This window comes from Cupressus sempervirens, chromosome 11, assembly GCF_028749045.1.
Source record: "Cupressus sempervirens isolate cs-2001-9-10 chromosome 11, ASM2874904v1, whole genome shotgun sequence".
NCBI lineage: Eukaryota > Viridiplantae > Streptophyta > Pinopsida > Cupressales > Cupressaceae > Cupressus > Cupressus sempervirens.
In genome coordinates, this window is record NC_143128.1 from 517,947,617 (window position 1) to 517,969,891 (window position 22,275).

A 22,275-nucleotide genomic window follows, 5' to 3' on the forward strand; every position below is an offset into this window, starting at 1 on the left:
GCCTACTGAAACTCAAGTTCCTCCAACTGAGCTCTGCATTTTGTAATGAAATCTGTGAAAACTTCTTGCCCCACTTGTCAACAATAAATACATTCATGACACAATCATGCACAACCCTACAATCATGCTACCAAGGTCTATCGAGTAATATGTGACAACTACTCATGTCCACAATATCACATAGCACCCGATTAACATATTGTCCAATTTGAAAACCAACAAGACATTGCTCCCTTACCTCCAAAGCATGTTCATCTTGCAACCAACCAAGGATATAAGGACAAAGATGTATTTCTCTCTTCAAACCAAGTTTCTGAACCATCTCCTCAACAACTAAGTTATCAGTACTACTACCATCCACAATCACATTCCAACATTTACATCCTAACTCACAACAATTTCTGAATAAATTATGCCTTTGACAAGATTCTGACACTTTCTTACCTAGCAACACCTATCGAACCAACAAGTTATCCTCCTCATGCTCGGGCTCATTAACTGAATCATTAGTCTCATGCACCACAATAGTTCTTCAATCACCATCCTTTTGGGAATATTAAAAAGTTCCATGTCCTTCTTCGCCACAACAAAAATAAGTACTTTTAAGTGCAACCTTACCCATTCTTCTTTTTTGCTCAACATGTTTTCTTCATCCTCAACATTTAGTTTATCTGTCACCGAGTGATCCTTCTTCTCTTTCCCTCGAGAACTACCTTTATGTCTTATCTTCTATGTTCAAGGCATATTGATATACATCCTCAACTAAATCAATCTCCAACATACAAATCTCATCCTGAATATTAAATCTCAGGCCATTGGCATACCTATCCACCCTTTCCTTATAAAGTTCTCTATGCCTGGATTGAATTGTCAACTTGTAAAACTCCTTCATGGACATATCCTTTTGTTTCAAATTCTTCAACGTCTTCAACAACTGAGGTCTATAATCAATAGGAATGAACTTAGTCTTCAATTTAATCACCATCAATCTCCACCAAGTGATCTCTATTTTACCTTCTCTTCTCTATCTCATTGCAATTCTTTCCACCATAAAGCAACATGTCCTTTCAACTTAGTCTGTGTCAACCCCACTCTAAGTGGACCACCAATATCCTCTAACTCAAAGTAGTCTTCCAACTCACAAATGCAATAAATTAGGTCCTCAGGATTCAAAATAGTTAATAAATTGAAGCATTCATCTTATGCTTTAATTTGAACTGAGTTTCAGATCTATCCAATCGACTAGTTCTGTCTTCCATAGAGGTCTCCACGCAATTGGTTCTATCTTCTCCACTAGATTGAGAAACCTCAAATTATTTAGCACATTCCTCATAACCATCTTCAATTACCATATTCCTTGATACACCAGCTATAGCTCTCATGATCTCAACGACTATATCATTCTTCATCAACTCCGTCTTCGATCTGAAATCTGATCGAACCTTCTCTGTAATATTTGACTCCACAACATCACAAAGATTTGCAATCTCCCTAGGGTCCAATCTTCCTAGAGGCATCTTCCAAGATCTTCATAAAATCAAGGCAACAAATCACTACTTGAATCAACCTTGCTTTGATAAACTTCATCCAACCCAAGGTCCTGGTTCAAACTGCCTCACCTTTGGCGATCTGTCCCCACACTCAAGAAAACTTTATTTGATACCACCTGACGCAATGCAAGGCCTAAAGAATCCCCAAAGGAGATGTCTAATCCCCTAGCAATAACTACACAATGGAAACACACCACAATAAAGAAGATTCAATACCAAACTCAACTTCTTTATTCGTAAAACAACTGATTACATGCAATGTGTTGGGCTATAAGGCCTTGTTGGTTATGACCATATAAAAAGCAAGTAATAGTTCTACAAGATCCCTCAAGATCCAACCCAAACTCTAGTTAGTCCATAATAACAATCTGGTAGAAACTTCAAGAAAGATCTAAACTTGTGCTCACAAGCCACCATGCAATCACCTTCTTCCTTAAGCCACAACTACTAGCACCTTTGCTCACAAATTCACTATCTAATATTCCTTCCTAAATCTCTACTACTCTTCACTCTAACTCAATGCCTAAACACCACCCAACCCCTCCTTAATAGTTGCATGACCACAAGTCGACTAGAATCAACTAGAACCCAAATTACCATAAAATGTCATAGTTTGCTTACAAAAATTATTAAATACACAGAGGATAAATAACCAAAACCCAAATAGATTCACACACATCCTTGTGATTTCTCCTTGCCATGATCACATGCTACGCACATTAAATGCACCAAGTTGGCCAATCAAATCTCCCAAGAACACCATTCGGTGAGCCAAACCACCAAGAGTCAGCAAAACACTAGGTAAGCCAAGCATCGCCAAGCAAGCATGTTCATCGAGCTCCCACAAGCATCACCGAGCATAGGTTCCATCGAACATAATATCAAATGAGCACCAGAAGCTTCACCAAGCTCCTTCAGTCATCGAGTTCCTCGGGTAAAACTACAACCAAGAAATCCCACTAGTAGTGACCAAACAATACCTTCTTCAATCGAGTTCTCCAACTCCAAGATCAAAACCACTCCAACATACATGATGTACACTACCCTAGGATGCTCTTGCATCATAGATCCCTCACAATTTGAAAGGTCACCTTCCTTAGCTTCATATTTAAGCCTCATCACAACACTAATGGATGTTGCTAGGGTAAGAAACACCCTTTTGACTAGGTGGAGCATACTTAGAATATTGGCCACAATTCTTATTGAGGATATTGTCCTACCAAACCCCTCCACATTTTTTTGTGATGAGTAAGAGGTCGAAGCCCAGATTAATCATTATTATGTATTATAATTAATTATTATTATTTATTAGGTTTTTGTAGATTTGAATCCATGACCTCCCAAATAAAAGGCTCACAATCTACCATTGTGTTGTAGGCTCTTGCCTGAAACACTCCACATCATTGTATGCAATTTTGTGTGTGCATTTCAACAAGAAAAATGATGCTTGTAAGAGCTCAGGGTTCCATTATTTTTGGTATAACCATTTTTCTTTGCATGAAGCATAGACATTTCCTAAAGCATTTAATTCCTATCTATTGGCTTCTAAGTTTTGTTGATCATTATAAAATAGTGTTTTACATATTCACTAAAAAATGGTGGATTGAAATAGGCTCACTTCAAAAGTCTCAATTAGACAATAACTTAAAAAGAAGGAAAAAAAACGTAAACAAGCCTCTAGTTGGTGAGAGCAAGAACACTAGGAGATGGAGGTGGATGCCAATAGTTTGGTTTACCCTACATAGAGTAGAGTCCAAATTGTTCATGGAAAGTGTCCAACAATAATTATTGTTGTAAACTTTTGTTTAGCAACATGACAAATAAGAGGAATAACAAGATTTGGTTGAAGAAATTTGCTATAATTTGATGACCCAAAATTTCACGATCTACAAGTCAAAGGACAAACAAAATAACAACTAATAAGATCCAATCATCTTTGTTGAGCACAATTTATTATTATTATGAAATAAAAGAGAGATTATCAATTAAGATTATCATCATGTGCACAAGCCAAAGTTGAAAAGACTTTGACAATAATATGGATATATAATTGTAATGTTAAAATGGTATCCAAAATAAACAAGTTCAAACCAAGATCATATGTTCAATGAGGGAAGGGAAAAAACTTGAAAACTCATGAATTGGGATCTAAACATTTGAATATGGAAATAAAATTAGAAAAGTTATCGCAAAGTACACCAACATTGGTCGATAAATCTTGAGAAATTGATTTATCTTTCATTTTATATTGTGGTTGTTTAAATCAACATATAGCTAAGTCATCTGGCAATGTAACTCCTATCCATGTTCATTACAATTCAAAAAAAAAAAAAAAAAACAATTTCATAAAACGAAATAAGGGTAGGTAGGTATAAAGAGAAAACCTAAAAGTTTGAGATGTTACAATCAATACAACAAATCTGCTAGAAACATGTATAATCAGGGAAGTACTGTACACTTTTCACAAATTCTTTGGGGTTCGGGGCATTGAGCTGATTTTTTTTTTGTTGACTCATTAAGGGTTTTTGAGTTGACTCGTCAACCATTTCCTAAAGTTGACTTGTCAAGGGTTTTTAAGGTTAACTTGTTAAAATTATCTAGACCCAATTTTGCAAGCGACAAAAGCTTGTATGCAATGGCTTAGGGTTAGGGATTTCATGATGTGTGATGTGATAGTAGCTTCTTCGACAGTATTGAACTATAAGGGATTACAAATTGTAATAGTTGGATAATAAGAATATTGGACTTGTTGTTTGGTGGACGTAGCCCAAGGATTGGGTCAACCATGTTAAATCTCCATGTCTTGTGTTCTCTTTTGTGTGCTTTATTTGTTTTTTCAATATTGGTTATATTTGCATGTAATTTTTAATTTTGTGTCTTTAAATACTAACAAATAGTTTGGTTTACCTCGTGCATAGTGGGGTCCAAATTGTTAATGGAAAGTGTCCAACAATAATTATAGTTATATACTTTTGTTTAACGACACGATAAATATGATGAATAACAAGATTTAGTTGGAGAAGTTTGCTAAATTTTGACCACCCAATAGTTTCACATCTAAAAGTTAAGGGAGGAACAAAATAACAACTAATAAGATCCAACCATCTTTGTTGGAGCATAATTCATTTTTTTCTCTGTAATAATTTTTGTTTTATTAATAGAGTGCATAGTAAGTACAAAAGAAGTCCTCAACTTTCAATTACATCATGTGGACTTGTAGAAAAATAATTAGCAATCCCTAACCCAAACACACAAAACTCAGCTAGCTACAATGCAACATTTCCTTCATAGCACGATTGCAAGCTCTAGACGTGCCCACTAAATCATTACATTAGAATTGCAATACAATCAAAACATAGAAGGACAATTAAGTTGCATCAATGGAGTCACTATGTTGACATTCTATGTAAGCTAAACCTTTTCCTAAACCAACCTTATAGACTTAATAACACAAAGTTGAGAAAAACCTTAATAAAGAACTAAAACATATTATGAAACACCAAAATGTACCACAAAACCTCGACCTAGTGAGCAAAAAACCCTGAACACTGCCAACTCAACATGAAAGAGCATTTGGGAAATTTACCCTAAGCTCGTGTGTACTGGAAACTCAAAAAAAGATGGACCTCTTTGTAATCATTATCAAAATTGGAAAATTGGGACTAGAGCATTCATATTGAGAACTTGATGAAAGCCTCACCAACCCTGCAAAGATTAATCCATCAGAATTGCTATCATCCCCATGGAATCCACACTAATAATAGCAATTTCTTCAAACAAACCACCAACCTGTCCTAGCTGTCATTATATATATACTATGTCAACCACATGGAGCACAATCTATTTCAGAATGAAGTAAATATGATTTAGATAATCATCCCAATCTTCACAAGCATACTATTTGCATCTTTGATGATGTCCACAAGATAAGCCAAAGTTGAAAAGACTTTGACAATAATATGAGATATAATTTTAATGTTCTAACCATATCTAAAAATAGACAAGTTGTCAATAAGCCTTTGGTCTAATGGCGAAGTTGAATGGCTCATAAAGAGCCCACCAAAAATCAAATCTTGATTAGTGCAAGGCTAAGGGAAATCATAAATTAAGATCTGAACATTTGAAAAAGAGATAAAATTAGAAAATATACAATAGGGATTACACCAGCACCGTTGATAAAATTTAAGAAACCCATCGCTTCCTTTTCCAACGTGGCTATTTAAATTAGCACTAAGTCGGGTGGCAGTGTAAATCCTGTCATGTTCATTACAATAAAAAAAAACATAGACATAAAACAATTTCGTAAAACGAAAAGGTTAAGTAGAGATATAAAGAGAAAACCTAAAAGCTTCAGATGTTACAATGAATGCAACAAAGCTCCCGGAAACGTGAAACCAAAGTAACCGCCACCTAAAGCAAATCTGATTTGACAAGCATATCGTACTTGCGAATGTCGCGTGAACTGGAAACCACAGCAAAATAAGCGGGAAGCTTCTCCTTACTGTCGCAAACTCTTCATCCCTTTTACCTCCAAATTTGCCTCTCGTTTGTCCAAAACTTCGACGACTTTTGCCCGGGCGAATTCCTCCACCCCTTTTACCAGGCAAAAGGTATGCAATTTCTACTCTGCTGCTCAGTTTTGCTTTCATTTTCTGCTCTGTTTAGGTTTTCTTTTTTTGAAGAAAAATGAATAAATGGAAATCCTTAGTAATACTGACAATAGTTCGTAAAGAAAAGCAGAGCTGTGGCTTATCTTGTCTATCAACTGCTTTTTCGTCGAATTGATAATAGGAAAATAAGAATTTAAGGATTTAAAGCGTCTCGTACGAGTCGTCCGTTTGCTGTATAGCATCAGAAGAGCTTAATTTTATATTTCTCCCTTTTACTAACAATAGTACCGGACACTGTCTATCGCTACGGTTTTCCTGGTCTCGTCCTGTTCGCTCAATTTTTTACCCTTCCCTAAGCCGTTTCACATTATCGAAAACGATTGTTTGCCGACCTTTAACATATTCGAAGATTTTTCCTTTTCTCTCGGCCAATTTTTTTGGAATGTTCTCCCTATTAAGGAAATGTTCAGACAATTTCTTTCTGCAAGATAGTGATATTCATTGATTTGAGTCAACGTAGGTTTTTTTTAAGAATTTTTATCATGCATGATTCGCAGCTTACGGTGAGACTATTTTAAGCTAAAAGTTAAGGATTGAGGTTCACCGGAGATTATGTTAGCTGTTATATGAATTTGAATCTTGTGCATATATGATATCCATCAATTATCTTGACATAAATGACAGTCCAAAAAACATAATGAATGACAGTCTAAATAAACAGCAACAGTAAGTTTTGATAAGGAATAAAACCAGCCATATTTTCATGTATCATCACTTCTAATACTAATCTTTATATATCTCATATTGTGATATTGTTATAGGATTTAATTCTATAGTTTTTGAGTGAAACTCATTGATTCATGTTTCATAATAATGATTCATGTGTAATGATTATAAATATATTTCGTATATTTAGATGTATTATAATGATTATCTTATAATAAAATATTAAGTGATTTAAATTTTAAATATCGTAGACTCATTAAGATTTAAAAAAATTATTAATAGGAATAATGTTAGAAAAATTGTTGTTTTTATAAAATTAAAATTAAATTTCATATACAATATTTATTTATTTATTCATTTATTATTATTATAAATAACAACCTAAATTAGCACTTTAGATTTTTAATTTATTTAATATTGTATAATTAATTGCATAATGTAATTCAAATCTATATAATTTAATAATATTAAAGATATAAATTTTAATATAAATATATAAATTTTTATTATAAAATAATTAATATATAAAAATAATCTAATATTTTTTATTATTATTTATAATTTTACAAGAATGCATATGTAATAAAATAAATTTTGTAACTAATAAAAAATAATAAAGTTAAATTTTCATCTTTAATATTTTTTCTTTTTTACTTTTGAAACATAAAAAATATAATATCCTAATTAAATATAATAATATTAAAAAATATTCATTAAAGCACTTGATATTATAAATTGAATTTATTTTTCATTCTTTTTCTTGTTGATAATATTTAATTATATATATTTTTAAAAAACTCAAACTCTGAGTGTTTTTTTTTGTTTAGAACAAATATAAAATGGGAATAAAACAAAAGTATTGTTATGTTTTTTTTGGGTAATTTGATAATTTCAGACGTTTTTCTACATGAAAGTACAAAGGCAAGTTCACAATCAAAAGTCTTTCAGCCAATAATTGAAAAACGTGAAGAACAATTTGTAATTAAACTAGGGGAAGAGTACCAAGGGCTACTATAATAATTTTGCATCCTAAGCTACTTAATGATACAATAGATGTTGACCATTTTCATGGTCTCATGTATAACCCAAGGTGTTGATTAGTGATCTCTAAACTTATCTATCATGAGATTCTGGGTTGATCTTTTTGAGACAAAAACTTGAATGTAAATTAGAAGGACATGTTTCAAAATTTGAAACTTGTAATGATTCTTGTTAGCCATACTTATAGGTACATGACATTTTGAATATAATTCAATTTCAATATATATATACACACACATTTTGTTTACTGCACAACTTTTGTACCCATGCACCTATCTATCATGAGATTCTGGCTTGATCTTTTTGAGACAAAAACTTGAATGTAAATTAGAAGGACATGTTTCAAAATTTGAAACTTGTAATGATTCTTGTTAGCCATACTTATAGGTACATGACATTTTGAACATAATTCAATTTCAATATATATATATACGCACACATTTTGTTTACTGCACAACTTTTGTACCCATGCACCTATTCTTGATTCGACAACTTTGTATATAACTTAATTACTCGTAATTATTGATTTAGCATACTCATAACTATTGATTTAGCTTAGAGGCAATGAAGGTGATAAGTTGTACAATTGATCCAATACTTACACAAATGTTCCGGCAATCAAGAATAAAATTAGCATAATTATCCAATGACAATTTTAAATACTCTACACTCCTAGTCCTAAATTTAAAGGATGGATCTCACACTAAATGAGAAAGATATCTCCCACATTTAAAAAAGAAAAAAAGGAAAAACAGAGTTCAATTTTTTTTCCAAAAAAATAAATAAAATTGTACCCACATTTAGCATCAAAATCCAACCATGCTAAATGTGGGTGCTAATTGAACTAACCATAACTCCTTAGTATACTCTAAAATTCAGCTTAACCCTCATTCAACGTAATTCACATTTAATGTCCACAAGGCCTTTAACCCTAGTTCAAGTAATGTTAAAATCAAAAGTTATTGCAGGAGTCGACTCGTGCCAACATTTAGGGTCCCGAGAGTCAGCGATGGTTCTACTATCACGTGGTAAAAAAGGAAAGTAAACTTGGAAAAAAAACCGCAACTTCAGCGGGAAGCTATTACCTCTCTGCATGTTTTTTTTCTCCATTTCAATTCAACTTCCCTCCCGTGAAAATAAAATCTCCCCGCGATATAAACAAAGCCTGGGTTGCCGGCATGCCCTTCCGCAAACTGGTAATCTCTCTCATGTGTACCAGACTTGAGTATATATAAACGGTGTTCAAGTTTTTACTTCAGTTGGTTAGTGAATGGAGGAATTCTTTATTGAAGAGGAAATTTCTGCAGTTGAATTATAATGGTATTGAATAGGAAAATTCTGCAGTTGAATTATAATGGTTTTGCTTAATGAAAGAATATTCTGTTTCAAATTATGTGTTAATGACGGGAATTATAATGTCAGCAGGAACTGAACATTGGCGAAGTCAATGATGGCTGACTGTACCGTTTAACTTCTCCAAACCCTTCTGACAATTTGCTCTGAGGTTCCGTACATTGGAGCTTTCTTTCTCCTCTGTCTTTACCAAAGTTTATTAAGCTTTATCGGGTTATTAAAGTCCCAAAAACGCTCTTTTGATTAATTGTCGTGCAAATCACCGTCAAGTAACGGATCTCAAATAAAGGTAGCATTTACTCCAAGTTGGATGAAACTCGCCGCTTTTTCGGTTTGACTTGGCAATTCGTCTGTAATCGCACACTTTAGAAATATCAATTTTATGTTTTTCCGCTGCTTTTCAGACCATATGCTTCTGCTTCACAAGGTTGATATCTGTTCGATAGACGGCGGTTTCTGTTTCTTAGAGGAAGTTCACTTATTTTATTGTTATTCTAGATGAGGGCAGCTCGGTCATGTTTATTCTCGGATATTGAAGAATTCAGTTGGATGGGCTATTTGTTCAACTGAAGTCTTTTGATGGGTGGGGGATGAGAAGTCTTGACCTACGTGGATACTCATGGGGTGCTAGGGCCAGCTGAAGTTTAACGGACCGTAGTATGTCACTGAAAAACTCTATTGAGAAGAAGATAGTCTGTCAAGAGCGTGCACAAGTTATTGTGTGGAAGAACCTGTCTCAACCAGTAGCTTGAGAGGCAGACCTGGTGTCAAGAAATAAAGAGGGTCTATTCGAACAAGAGTTTCTGATTTTTTGCAACATGGAGAAATCTTCAGCGTAATCCCATGGTAAGTTTTTAATCCACTTATTTTCCGTAACAAGAGGAATTTGTAACAAGGAAGTTTTAACTAAAACACTTGAATCTTCAAACCGAGTTTTTTACTATTAAGTGATTTTGCAGGGCATGCTAACCCTAAATTAAATCATTGCTTCATGCTTAAACTTTCAGCTTGAATAGAACTGTTGCCATATTCTTTTTTAAGGCAATGGAGGGCATGGCAACAGTTCTGGATCTTACACGTACGGCCGCTGTTTTGATATTTTAATACTTATGGCTCATGATTGTGAGTTGCCTCCAAATCTACTAAATATGGTGAGAAAAAGGGGGGAATGAAGTGTAAGAATTAGTCCGACCTTTAAATATATTTTATGGTTGTTTACATTTTTTATTCTAAATCTAGAATTCTGTGGGGTAACGCTTTTTAAACAATTTCTTTATAGGGCATTTCATTGTTTTTTGTGTTGCAAAATTCTAAACTATTTTGTTAGTTTACATCAAACTTTTTTTTTAACTCAGCAGATAAATGCTTCTACATGTAGTGTTATGATCTGGATTGAAAATACTTTTGTTCACAGAAAAGACAACTACAAATACTTTTTAGATGGACCAATGTTGGTTTGTCTTAGCAATTGGTCTATAATCGTACACTTTAGGAATATCAATTTCATGTTTGTGCCCTGGTTTTCAGACCATATGGATTTACCGGCTTCATAAAGTTCATATCTGTTCGACAGATTGTGGTTTCTGTTGCGTAGAGAAGATATGCTTGCTTATATGTTATTCTGGGTGTGGGTAACTTGGTCATGTTTATTTTGAGCATTTGAAGAACTTATTTTGTTAAGTCAAGTCTTCTGATGGGTGGGGAGAAGTCTTGACTTACTTAGATACCCATGCGGTGCTAGGGCCAGCTGAAGTTCAATAAATCCTAATATGTCACTGAAAAACTCTCGTGAGACAAATATAGACTATCAAGAAAATAGAGAAGTTGTGGTGTGGAAGAACCCCCTTCTCAACCAATAGCTTGAGAGGCAGACCCGGTGTTGAGAAATAAAGAGGGTCTACTGAAACTTGAGAGACAGAGTTTCTGTTGTTTTGCCACATGGAGAAAACTTCAGCTTAATCCCATTTTAAAGTTTTTAACAATGTAACATAGGCCATTGGGGAACATCAGGACGAGTTTTTGGGATGGGTTAAAAAGGTCATCTTGGGGTCGGTGGGGGTGGTACTGTAATATACTATACATATGGTGCTTGAAATACTAGTTTTGAAATGATGTATAATAGTATAATAACTTATAAATTGTAATATCAAACATTTGAGCATAGCAAAATTGTGACATGAATATCAAACATATTATAAAGATGATTACAATGAGTAGCTTGATATCAAAACAAATACAAAATTATGCACACACATTCATAAATACACATATGTAGTGTGTGTGTGTTTGTGTAACAGTGACCTTAACGGGTAGCTAGTGAACCCCCTTTCTATCACAAGTGCTGCAGCTGCAACTTTTGCTTACGGAAACCCCTGGCAGCGAGATGGTAGTTCAAAGTTCAAACGCAGCAGTAGGGGCCCTAGGTGTGTGGGAGTTTTGTGGTGGGACGAGTCCCCATGTTGCACTGGTTTTTAATCCATTTATTTTTCGTAACAGGAGGAATTCGTAACAATAAGTTTGAACCAAAACACTTTCTTTCAATAGAGTTTTTATAATTAAGTAATATTCCAGGGCATGCCAACCCTAAATGAAATTATTGCTTAGACTTGTTGCTTGAATGCATGCTTTACACACATGGCCACTGTTTTGATATTTTAATATTTATGCCACATGATTGTGACTTGCCACCAAGTTTACTAAATATGGTAAGAAGAAGGGGAACGAAGGGTAAGAATTAGTCCAACTTGTAAAATATTTTCTTATGATCGTTTACATTTTTAATTCTAAATCTAGAATTCTGTGGGGTACCACTTTTTAAACAATTTCTTTTTAGGGCATCTCATTTTGTGTTGCAAAATTTTAAACTATGTTTTTGGTTTACATCAACATTTTGGGCTTTTTTGCTGAGCAGATAAGCGTATCTATATCTAGTGATATGATTTGGAAAGAAATACTTTGTTCACAAAAATGCAGCAACAATTTTTTTTTTTCAATGTACCATTTTTGTTTTGGCATATTAGAGATCCACTGAAAGGCGTGTTCCTTATGAAAGCTGCTGCCTTGCATGACACTATTTGGTTAATGGCAATTGAGCAAGTGATCTGGCACTGGCTTGGCAGACATATAGTAAACGCAGGTATTTCTCAAATCAATACTGTGGATGCTTGGGGTAGCTCAAGCCTTGCAATTATGACTTGCAAGCATTCTTTATATAAAGCTGGCAAATGCCTGCGATGCTATATAACATCTAACATGATTACTCACCAATAAAACTAAAATCCTAGAAAAGTATCACGATTCAGGACACATATTGACTGAGTAACCTGCTGCATATAATGCACAAGAACTGTTGCCATTTCCCTTTTTAAGGCAAAAGAGGGTTAGGGTTTTTTCAGGAAAAAATAAATCTTCCCAAACTGAAGGTGGAAGATCCAGAACAGAGATCAATTAATGCTAGCACATTAGTTCACCATAGGAGTCCTCAAAAAATTTCTGTTTCTAAAATTTCTTATGCATGCTAAAGTGAGATGCAAAAGAACTGCCTAATGGTAAAACTTCCTGGGAGTGTTGTGTTAATTAGTCTGATCAATTTTAATAGTATCCTAGAAACTTGGTTCAGCAATAGTCAGAGCTTAATAGACTTGGCTGCTTGGTAGCCGGAGAAAAACTGCATTATCTGCTTGGGGTTTCATATGGCATAGAAAGGGTTTGAGATTTGCCTCAGCCAGAAGAGTGCCAAAATTGCAACCCATCATTTTAGTGACATTGTGGGATGCTTCTCCTAAATTCATGGAAAGAACAAGAATTTTAGTGCCAAGTGCCATGTGGCTACTTGGTTTATTTTGTCTAGCAGGCACTGTTAAATTTATTTGGAGATGGTGGCACCATGAATATATAACTTTTAGACTTTTTTAGGCCGTCATTTTGAATTTCTGTGAAAAGAATTTATAGCAATTTATGCAAATTAAAATTTGAAGGAAAAATAGGAAGAAAATATTAAAAAAGTAGGATGAAAGTTTGTGAAGCCATGTGACATTTTAAGCTTAGTTACTGGATTTGTGCCCTAGAAGCTGGATCCGTGGCTGGATTCATCCCGTTTTTTTAATTTTTAATTTTGAATTTTTTTAAAAATCATTTTCTTATAATCATTATGGATTTGATCCATAGATTCATACCAGAAACATAGATTCATACTATGAAATGGTTTAGAATCATAGATTCATACTTTGAAATGATCTAGTTTTAGAATTATGTACACTTCTCTCATTTTTTAGTGTGTTTATATATACACACACACACGAATCCTCCACGAATCATAATTGGGAAAAAAAAAATTCACAAATCCACGGATCTGATTCATGTGCCCGAATTGGATTCGTTTCACGAATCAGTAACTAAGATTTTAAATAATATGCAATTGCTGTTTATTTCCGGCCCCTTCCTTTTTTCCTTAGCTTAGGGTGGATACCATGAAAGGGAGCTTCCTAACAAATAGTACTGAAACTGTGTCAGATTTTTAGAAACATTTTAAAGCTGTTGGTTTAATGAATCTTGTAGTCAAGTTTGGATTGAGAGTTTAGGCTTCAAAATTTAAGGAAGCTGGTAATCATTGAATACAATACTTGTCTTCTATACTTTGTGCGAGAATAAAAACAAGTTAAAAAAATCATTTTCCCTCCAAAATTATTTTAAACAAAAATATAAACACAGATTCTTGAATAGGAGAAACGACCCATTAGCTGCCTAGGCTAACTTCGCACACCTATAGTTCCTAATAGGTATGTCAGAATTTGCCGATTTTTTTGGTGAACCTTCGTAGGTGAATGAAGAGTGTAAAGCTATCCTTTCGGCTTTCCCGCATTTGCGAAGCTCTCTGTAGAACTTGTAGAGTGCGAGATGGTCTAAAAGCGCCATTTTAAAATGTTCGCCCAAAACCCGCCACTAAGACCCGCCAATAGCAGCTGCTCACCAAAAAAGTACTTTTTGCACAAATGGACCAATCATCAACCAAGAAAACTAAAAAATGAACAAAAGCGAATGGTCATTGGTGTTCATGGTGATTTGTTTTGGCATGTTTGTATGCAGGTAGCGAGGGTTTTCCTTGGCGATAATTGGAGGGGAAGGTAATGGTTAATGTGGCAGCATTGTGTACATTGGCGGCAATTGGCTCGTTTACCTTAGTGCTCAACTTTCCAAAGCTGCCAGAGTGATTTCTAGTCCCACCCCATTTTTCACCTCCTTGAATAGGCGAGCCTAAAAGTTAGGTGCCTCTATTTTCTAGGAAAAGTTTCCAAATAATTTTGTAACAATTTTTTTCTTCACAAGACCTCTTCGTGAAAAATAGAAGCTTAAGCTCCTCACGGACCTCACTGAAAAATAGTTGCTCCACAATTCCACAATGTGAAAAGATTCCAAGTTACCCTTTTCCCATAATTTCAAATTCATATGGGAACATTGCAACTGGTTAAGTAGAAAGTATAGTTAAGCAGATGCAAGGGAACATGGGGTTAGAGTGCAGGCTTGATCATAAATCTGTGCCAGCAATAAGAATACTAGGGTTAGGCTTTGAAGCCCTATCAAAAGTTAAAACTAGATAGTTAGAAGGGTTTTTTCACAAGCTTCTAGCAATAGCAGTATTGATGAATATGTGAAGATTCCATTTTAGATGAAGCTTAGCTATAGAGGGCACATTTTGGTATTCTTTAGATTCAAAGAGAAACATACCATTTTCATTGCTCATAGATGTTGATGCAGTTTTCGCAATATGAGTAGATGGTTTGATTTGTTAATGATAGACTTGATGGCGTAGTTTATGAGAGATTCTTTGAGAACATAACCAAGAGAATCGGTACAAGAATATCTTGGCTCAAAAGTTATGATCCTACTAATGTAGTTTATGGCAAAGATTTTGCGTGTTATCTTTGAAGATGTTTGAATTGCTTGACTTTGCTTGCCTTTTAGGGTTGTTTTAACTTTAATTACAACTCATACATGGACGAGGGAAATTGGCTATTCAGGGTAAGATAAGAAAACAAGAGCTTTGGTCGAGCACACATTCCTGCCTTATGTGAGGGCTGGAAATTGGTGACTAAGGTGCAAGGTTTTGTTAAGAGTATATATTTTGACATTTAAATAATTCAATTTCTAAAATTTTGTCTTTCTTGTGCTATATTTTGTAGTAATTATAGTGTATATGGGGCTTATTCTACTTTGATTTTTAGATCTAGTGGAAAACCTCATCCTTATTTTAATTGGAGGTAGAGTTGCACTCACATTATTTGAGCTAAAATCAACCTCCTCCTTTCCTTACATGTTTTAACTTTTCAGTATCATATTTTTCATTGTCAAAATCAAAGTAACAAGAATTAGAATCGGATCAGAATCGGCAAGGCCGAATTGAATTGTGAATCGGCAATGAATTGGCAATGAATCGGCAAATTTGAAAAAACCCTTTAAATTTAAATTTTTTAACAATTTAAAACTTATTTCATGCACCCTTTATTGAATATAACTTAAACACACTATAACATCATCAAATGGAAGTTAAAACTTAACATACATAAACATGGAACATAAAATCCATCACATACGTAACTATGTTACCTAAAATGTAAATTGTAAGCTAGCTGAAGTAAATAGAAATCAAATGATCATAATGATTTAAATCATAGAATGTATGTAAGATGATCCATAAGACATCAAATCATAAATGTATGTAAGAATCTAAGATGAAGATCCATGAAAGTTTGAAACATATGTCTATCAATGATTCAGTATCAATATTTGTAAACAAAATATAAAAACAAGGCTCCAGCTCAAGCCTTAGACTCATAGTCATCATCATCATCCTCAACATCATCTTGAAGCTCGGTTGCAGCCTCAGCCTCAGCCTCTAAGCATCCAATCTACCTAGTAGCAAGGCATCTAATGTAGGTCCTAGAGGACTGCCCAGCCATATCTCTCGCATGTAAGATGGGCTCACGAACGTCGCTAGGGCTTGTGCCTGTGCGTGCATGTGTGCGTCCACCAATGCCTGAAGAATGTGCTCTAGCTGCCTCAGCCTCTATATCCACTTGGTCAACCCACACACGGTCTTCCTCAGTAAAGACTGGATCCACAACCTCTATGAGCCACTCTGATTCTAGATCAATCTCCTCCAGAATGATCAGAGAGGAGTCAGTGCCCAAAATCTGTCTGATCCTAAGACGGAGGTTGTAATGAACAAAGACAATATCATTCAACTTTTGCACTGTCAACCTGTTTCTCCTCTTTGAACGGATGTGCTCGAACATGGACCAATTGCGCTCACATCCAGAAGCGTTGCTTGGTTGACTCAGAATACAGATGGCAATTTTTTGAAGTTTTGGGGTTGTGGCCCCAAACATTTGCCACCATCTATCTGCAATAAAAGAAAAATTGAAAATAGAAACAATTAGTCTCATTTACAAATTACAAGTTAACTCTAAAATTACATAATCAACTTTAAGTTTAGAATCTAGATTCATGAACATTGAATATATTATTTAATTTTTACTTGGCTGTAGTGTTGTTTGAGCATTTATGGCCATCCTGCCAGAGAAAAGTGGCCCCTCTTTATTGTTGAATTGGTCTAGCTCAACAATCGCAGCAGCGCTATCTTCATCGCTAGTCAACCTCTGAATCACTGTGTATAAGCCAGTGAGAACCTCCGCATCCGCCTTGAACTCAGGACGGAAACGATATGCCAGATTCAGAAAGTAAGCTGCTGCATGGATGGGTCGATGGAGCTGATTCTGCCATCTCCTATCGATGATGTCCCAAATAGGGCCATACCTCTCCTGCACTCTTGCATATTGGGCTCTGATGGCCTCCTTGGCCTTATCCATGCCCTCATAAATGTAGCCCATAGAGGGCTTCTCCCCATTAGTAGTTCGTAGCAAAGCTACAAGGGGCTCAGTGACCTACATATAAAGTAAAACAAAAAATTTGAGTCAAAACTTAAATATAAAATAATATAACTTAAAGTAAAAGTAAAATATTAAATGTTAAATTGCAATAAATTTACTTGCAGGATTTCTCTAGCGGGTTTCCAAAAACCATCCTCATCAAATATGCAATCCGCCACATCTATCCTTGCAGTGGTCGTAGCATAAGAAGAGGAAATCCACTCCCGCCCAACATACATGCTCCTCAATTCATCCCTTGATGTCAACAAGGACTGCAGGGTGATGAAATTCGAGGCAAACCTCGTGATACCTGGGCGAGCTAACTCCTTGCCTTTTGTGTACTTCCTCATTGTGCTAAGGACAAATGAATGATTATAAATGAATTTGCATATGTTTTTTGCCCTTTCCACACATGACTTGACAAACTCAAGTTTGCCAATTTCTTCCAACACGAGGTCAATGCAGTGTGCCGCACAAGGGGACCAAAATATGGTGGGGTGCCTCTCCATCAAAAGTTTACCTACGACAATTTTAAGTCAATTAGAAATTCAAATTTCAAAATTCAAATAAATTAATTTTCAAAACTTGAAAAGTTAAAAGTTTACCTGCAGCAACATAATTTGTTACATTATCCGTCACCACCTGGATCACATTTTGTTCTCCCACCTCTGCTATGACTTCCTCAATAGCCTCACATAAGTATGTGGCATTTTTTACATGTGTGGAAGCATCGATGGATTTGATGAACATGGTATATCCTACAAGTAACAAAACAACGAATTAGAATATTAAAATTAAATGGATCATCAACAAATTAGCATTCAACAAATCAAAATTTACAATTATGTATGTAGGAAAGTAGAATGATCAATCACCTCCACAGGATACAAGAAAATTGAGGAGTGTTCTATTCCTCCTATCTGTCCAACCATTAGTCATGATGGTGCAACCCTTTGCAATCCACTCCTTTCGGTTCTCCTCGAGCTCAACCCTCATGTCCTCTACCATCTCATCCAAGAGGTATCCGCTCAACTCACCCTCAGTTGGGACTTTAAACCCCGGACCACAAATAGCAACCGCATCTATCATGTTCTGCCAATAAGGAGCCCTGTCACAAATAAAAATTTAGATGTCAAAGACTCAAATTATAAAACAAGTAGATATAATTAAAGTTTTACTTTTATTTTTAATTTTAACTTGAAAGAAAACAAAGAAAAAAGAATCAATTACCTGGCTGCAATAAATGGAATGTTGCAAAAGTACCAAAATTTGCATATCTCCTTTCTGGCAGCATCATGAATCTCCTTGTTCAAACCCATGCCCTCAAGCGTGGGTTGGGAACCAGGAGTAGTGCAGGGCACAAAGTAACTATCCATTCTGTTTTTTCGCACTCTAAGCTGCAATAGGTTGGTGTGGGACTTTGTCTTAGTATGTGACCAACTAGCACTAGCACTAGCACTAGCACGAGCAAAAGAACTAGGATAAAAAGGAGGCCTAGAAGAACCCTCTCCAACATATGGATGCAGAAGCTGATGCAGATGCAGATGTGGATGCGGCTGCGGCTGCGGATGCGAATGCGGGAACATGGGAGCCAATACCCCTTAACCCTTCAAGTTGCATTTTCCTATTGGCTTTGTCTTTTTCAATTTTTTCTAATGCCATTAAGTAAGTGCGTTTTGCCTCAGGAGTTTGGTGAGTGCAAATTGTAACATCGTGTTCAGGTATAGCAACAATGTGGTATTTCAATCTATAAATACCACTAGAAGTTATTTTTTCTTTACAAAAAATACATTTTGTTTGATATTTGGTTCTTCCAGGAAACTCTTCGTTATATTTCCAACATTCATCTTTTTTACCCATTGCGAATTTGCGAAAAATGAAAGCAAAGGCTGCTGCAATAATTTTTTTAATGTAAAATATCAAAGTTTGAAGCTAATAAAAGCTACGAAACAACAAACCCTAGTTTGCAACTTAGAAAAAATAAAGAACATTCAAGATCTAAACTAAAAATCTTGAAAATTATAAAAATTTAACAAAAAATACATAATACACTAACATGCAAAAAAAAAATGAGCACTTACCTCTTGCAAATGAGTTGAGGAGTGTTCAGATTGGCTCCTTAATGCTCCCAATGCAATTGATGGCCTCACCAAATGGATTGCTGATCTCTTTTGTGCTCTTTCCTCTTGCCGGTTAGAAACCCATGGCTTTTCTTTTCTCTTCTTCTCTCTCACTTTTCCTCTCTTCTACTCATGTTAAACAAATAGAAGACCCTTTAGGGTTATAACAAAGAGAATAGGTCAAAAAGAAAGTAAAAAAACAAGTAATTTTTTTAAATTTTACAAGTCCATACTTTACTGGCCGCAGGCGATTCATGGCGATTTTATCAGGCGATTCATGCGACTTTTTGGATGAATCGCCCAAATCGTCAATTCAGGCGATTCACCTGATGAAATCGGCGATGGCGATTTCCAACTCCAAAAAAATCGCCATTGATGAATCTAATTGCCGAATCGTCGATTCAGTCGATTTTTGGGCGATTCTCGTTACTTTGGTCAAAATGCATGTCACATTGACTATTTAAAAAAATTGGTTGTCACTTTAATGTGGAAATATAATGGTGAACCAAAATTCTCCAAGGTTCATTGCTAGTCACAAACACTAATTATCCCTTTTGCACAATGACGCCAATATTAAACAATTTAAATTAGTTCATCATAATGACTTTTAGATGATATTGAGCAATAAAAATAGTAAATATGTGAAGCCAAAAATATTTAATTCACTAGTTGAACCTTACCATCAAGCGGGAAATATTTGTACATATGGAGATGACACCTAGTTAAATTGGAAAATAAGATATTTAATTGGAGAATAAAGTATGTTAACTTATTTTCAAGTAACATTTTTATCTAAATTGTATTTTAAACAATCTATTTGATTGATTTAAAGTTATTTTTTAATTTATCTTTATTGATTAAGGTTACTTTTCCAATTAATTCATGTGAATTGAATTGGTGAACTTGTAAACTCAAGTAAATGAAATATAAAGAGTTTATTCTCCTCATTGAATTAAATTCGACTAATATATTTTATAATGTTTATTATTTATGATTTATTTAGATTTCACAATAAAAACACATAATTTGCTCTACATCGTTGATTATCTTGTATGTAAATTAAGCTTTTGTTTTTTCAACATTTGTTATTTGGATGCTAAAATAAAAAGAGACAATGTAACATAATGTCATTCACACTCAGCCCATTGTGTCATATTAGTTCGATGACATTAGGTTTGATTCTCCATTAGGTAAAAATGAAGATACGTTACACATTGTAGGTAGTCTTAATTACACAAAGTGGGCTTGTGCCTATTTGTGCTAAACACCATCATTTACATAGCAATAAATATTAACCTAGATGTTTGTTGTTACGTGTAGTTGTATTGATCATCTTACGATTATTGTTAATGGATCACTAGAACATGGTTTGCGCAAGCTATCATAAAATGAGTTCAAGGAAACACAACACATGCCTTCATTATAGTGCCTATCAATTTTATTATATCAAACAACACTATAACATGGCTAAAAATATCATGTTCCCGTTGCAAATCCCTAAGTGAACTTTTTTGGACGCCCAAGCTAATTTTGCGTACGGACAGTTCCTATTTCGTATATCAAAATTTACAGAGTTTTTTAGTGAACCACTGTAGGTGAGTGAAGAGCTTGAAGCTAATCTTTCAACTTTCTTGCAGTTACAGAGCTCTTTGTAGAACTCCTAGAGTGCAAGATTGTCTAAAAGTGTTATTTTAAAAGGTTTGCCTGATACTCGCCACTAAGACCTCCAATAGCTGCTATAGTACTTTTTGCACAAATGGACCAATAAGAAGCCAAGAAAACTACAAAATGATCAACTATTAGTACATGTGTGGTAGACTATTAGTACATAAGCAATTGTTTTTTGAGCTTTTTATAGTAGTAATTGGGGGGAAGGTAGCCGCAATTAGAGATTTGGACATGGTGACAATGTGTACATGAGTCATAACTGACTCCTTTTCCTAATTATCGTCCAAATTATTATAGGAATGTGACTACTCTAAGATTAAGAGAAATGAAGTAAATAATTAGCTTTTATGTCTTATTCATAACCGTGGGATTTGTTTAATGGAAAATTATTGTTTTCCAGCTCTGGTACGAATGACTGTCTTTGCACTTGCGTATCCTGCAATTGGTCCTCTTAAGAAAGCTCAAATTCAATGGATCTATTTGGAGCCCGTCTTTAAAAACCATCATCAGTGTCTACATCTCAAACAAAAATTCTTCATTTGGCAATAGAATAAATCATGGAAAGTTTGGAGAGCACTGTAATGATTCTAAACTTACGACAACCCTGTTTATAGCACATTGCTGTAGATTGAGAGTTTGGGTGAGAACTTGCCTTCTATTCAGCCATACTCTAACTGTACAGTCCGCGGAACTGGTGAAGGGTAACCCACCAGGCGGGTTCAATGATTAGACAATTCACGGTGTTGTGATGAGCCTGAATTGACTCAAGACATTTCCAATCAAACATCCTACATGAACTAGAATGTAATACACCTTGTTCTTCATTCACAGCCAAGGAAGGAATTATATCAATGTGGTTGATCCAAAGAGCCTTATGATGCCGATGGACGGGAACACAATTTTTAGGATTAACAGAGTTCTAAAGCTGATCCTTTACTGTGGGTAGCATCCTAACTCTTTTTCCGTTTCTCCATATGTGGTTCTTGTGGTTGCTGTGATCACTGAAACTTTTATCACCAATGCTCACAATAGCCTTCACGGACCCGCCTGCCGATCTCCAGCAACCGTGCTCGCACAAAATTGGTTGCTTCAACACTGTGCTATAAGTGGGGTCAGCTATAGTTGAGCACAAAAGCCCTCTCCCGTATTCAAAACTACAAGATACCGCTTGTATCACTTTTTCTATCGCCTTAATGACTGATCAGAAATGTGTTGGAGCCTGAAATGTGAGGTCCCTGGTTTTGATGACTGAAAACATTAGTTCCCTGCCTAAATAGGCAGG

The 22,275-nt window shown here is 35.0% G+C and overlaps 1 protein-coding gene across 7 annotated transcripts in view; it reads left to right on the forward strand.

Annotated features, from left to right (window-relative positions):
- The first annotated feature begins 5,909 nt into the window (after positions 1-5,909).
- Positions 5,910-22,275, forward strand: part of LOC149530633 (non-structural maintenance of chromosomes element 4 homolog A-like) — a 37,121-nt gene continuing 20,755 nt past the window's right edge. The window contains exons 1-3 of one of the 7 annotated variants that reach the window (XM_089808770.1): positions 5,910-6,160; positions 9,353-9,569; positions 9,685-10,126. In XM_089808770.1, coding sequence (XP_089664896.1) covers positions 10,124-10,126 — 3 coding nt within the window. In that variant the 5' untranslated portion in view covers positions 5,910-6,160; positions 9,353-9,569; positions 9,685-10,123. Of the gene's footprint in view, positions 6,161-8,970; positions 9,248-9,349; positions 10,127-22,275 lie in introns of those variants that run through there. The other 6 variants (XM_089808769.1, XM_089808766.1, XM_089808764.1 and 3 more) reach the window with 6 other exon arrangements.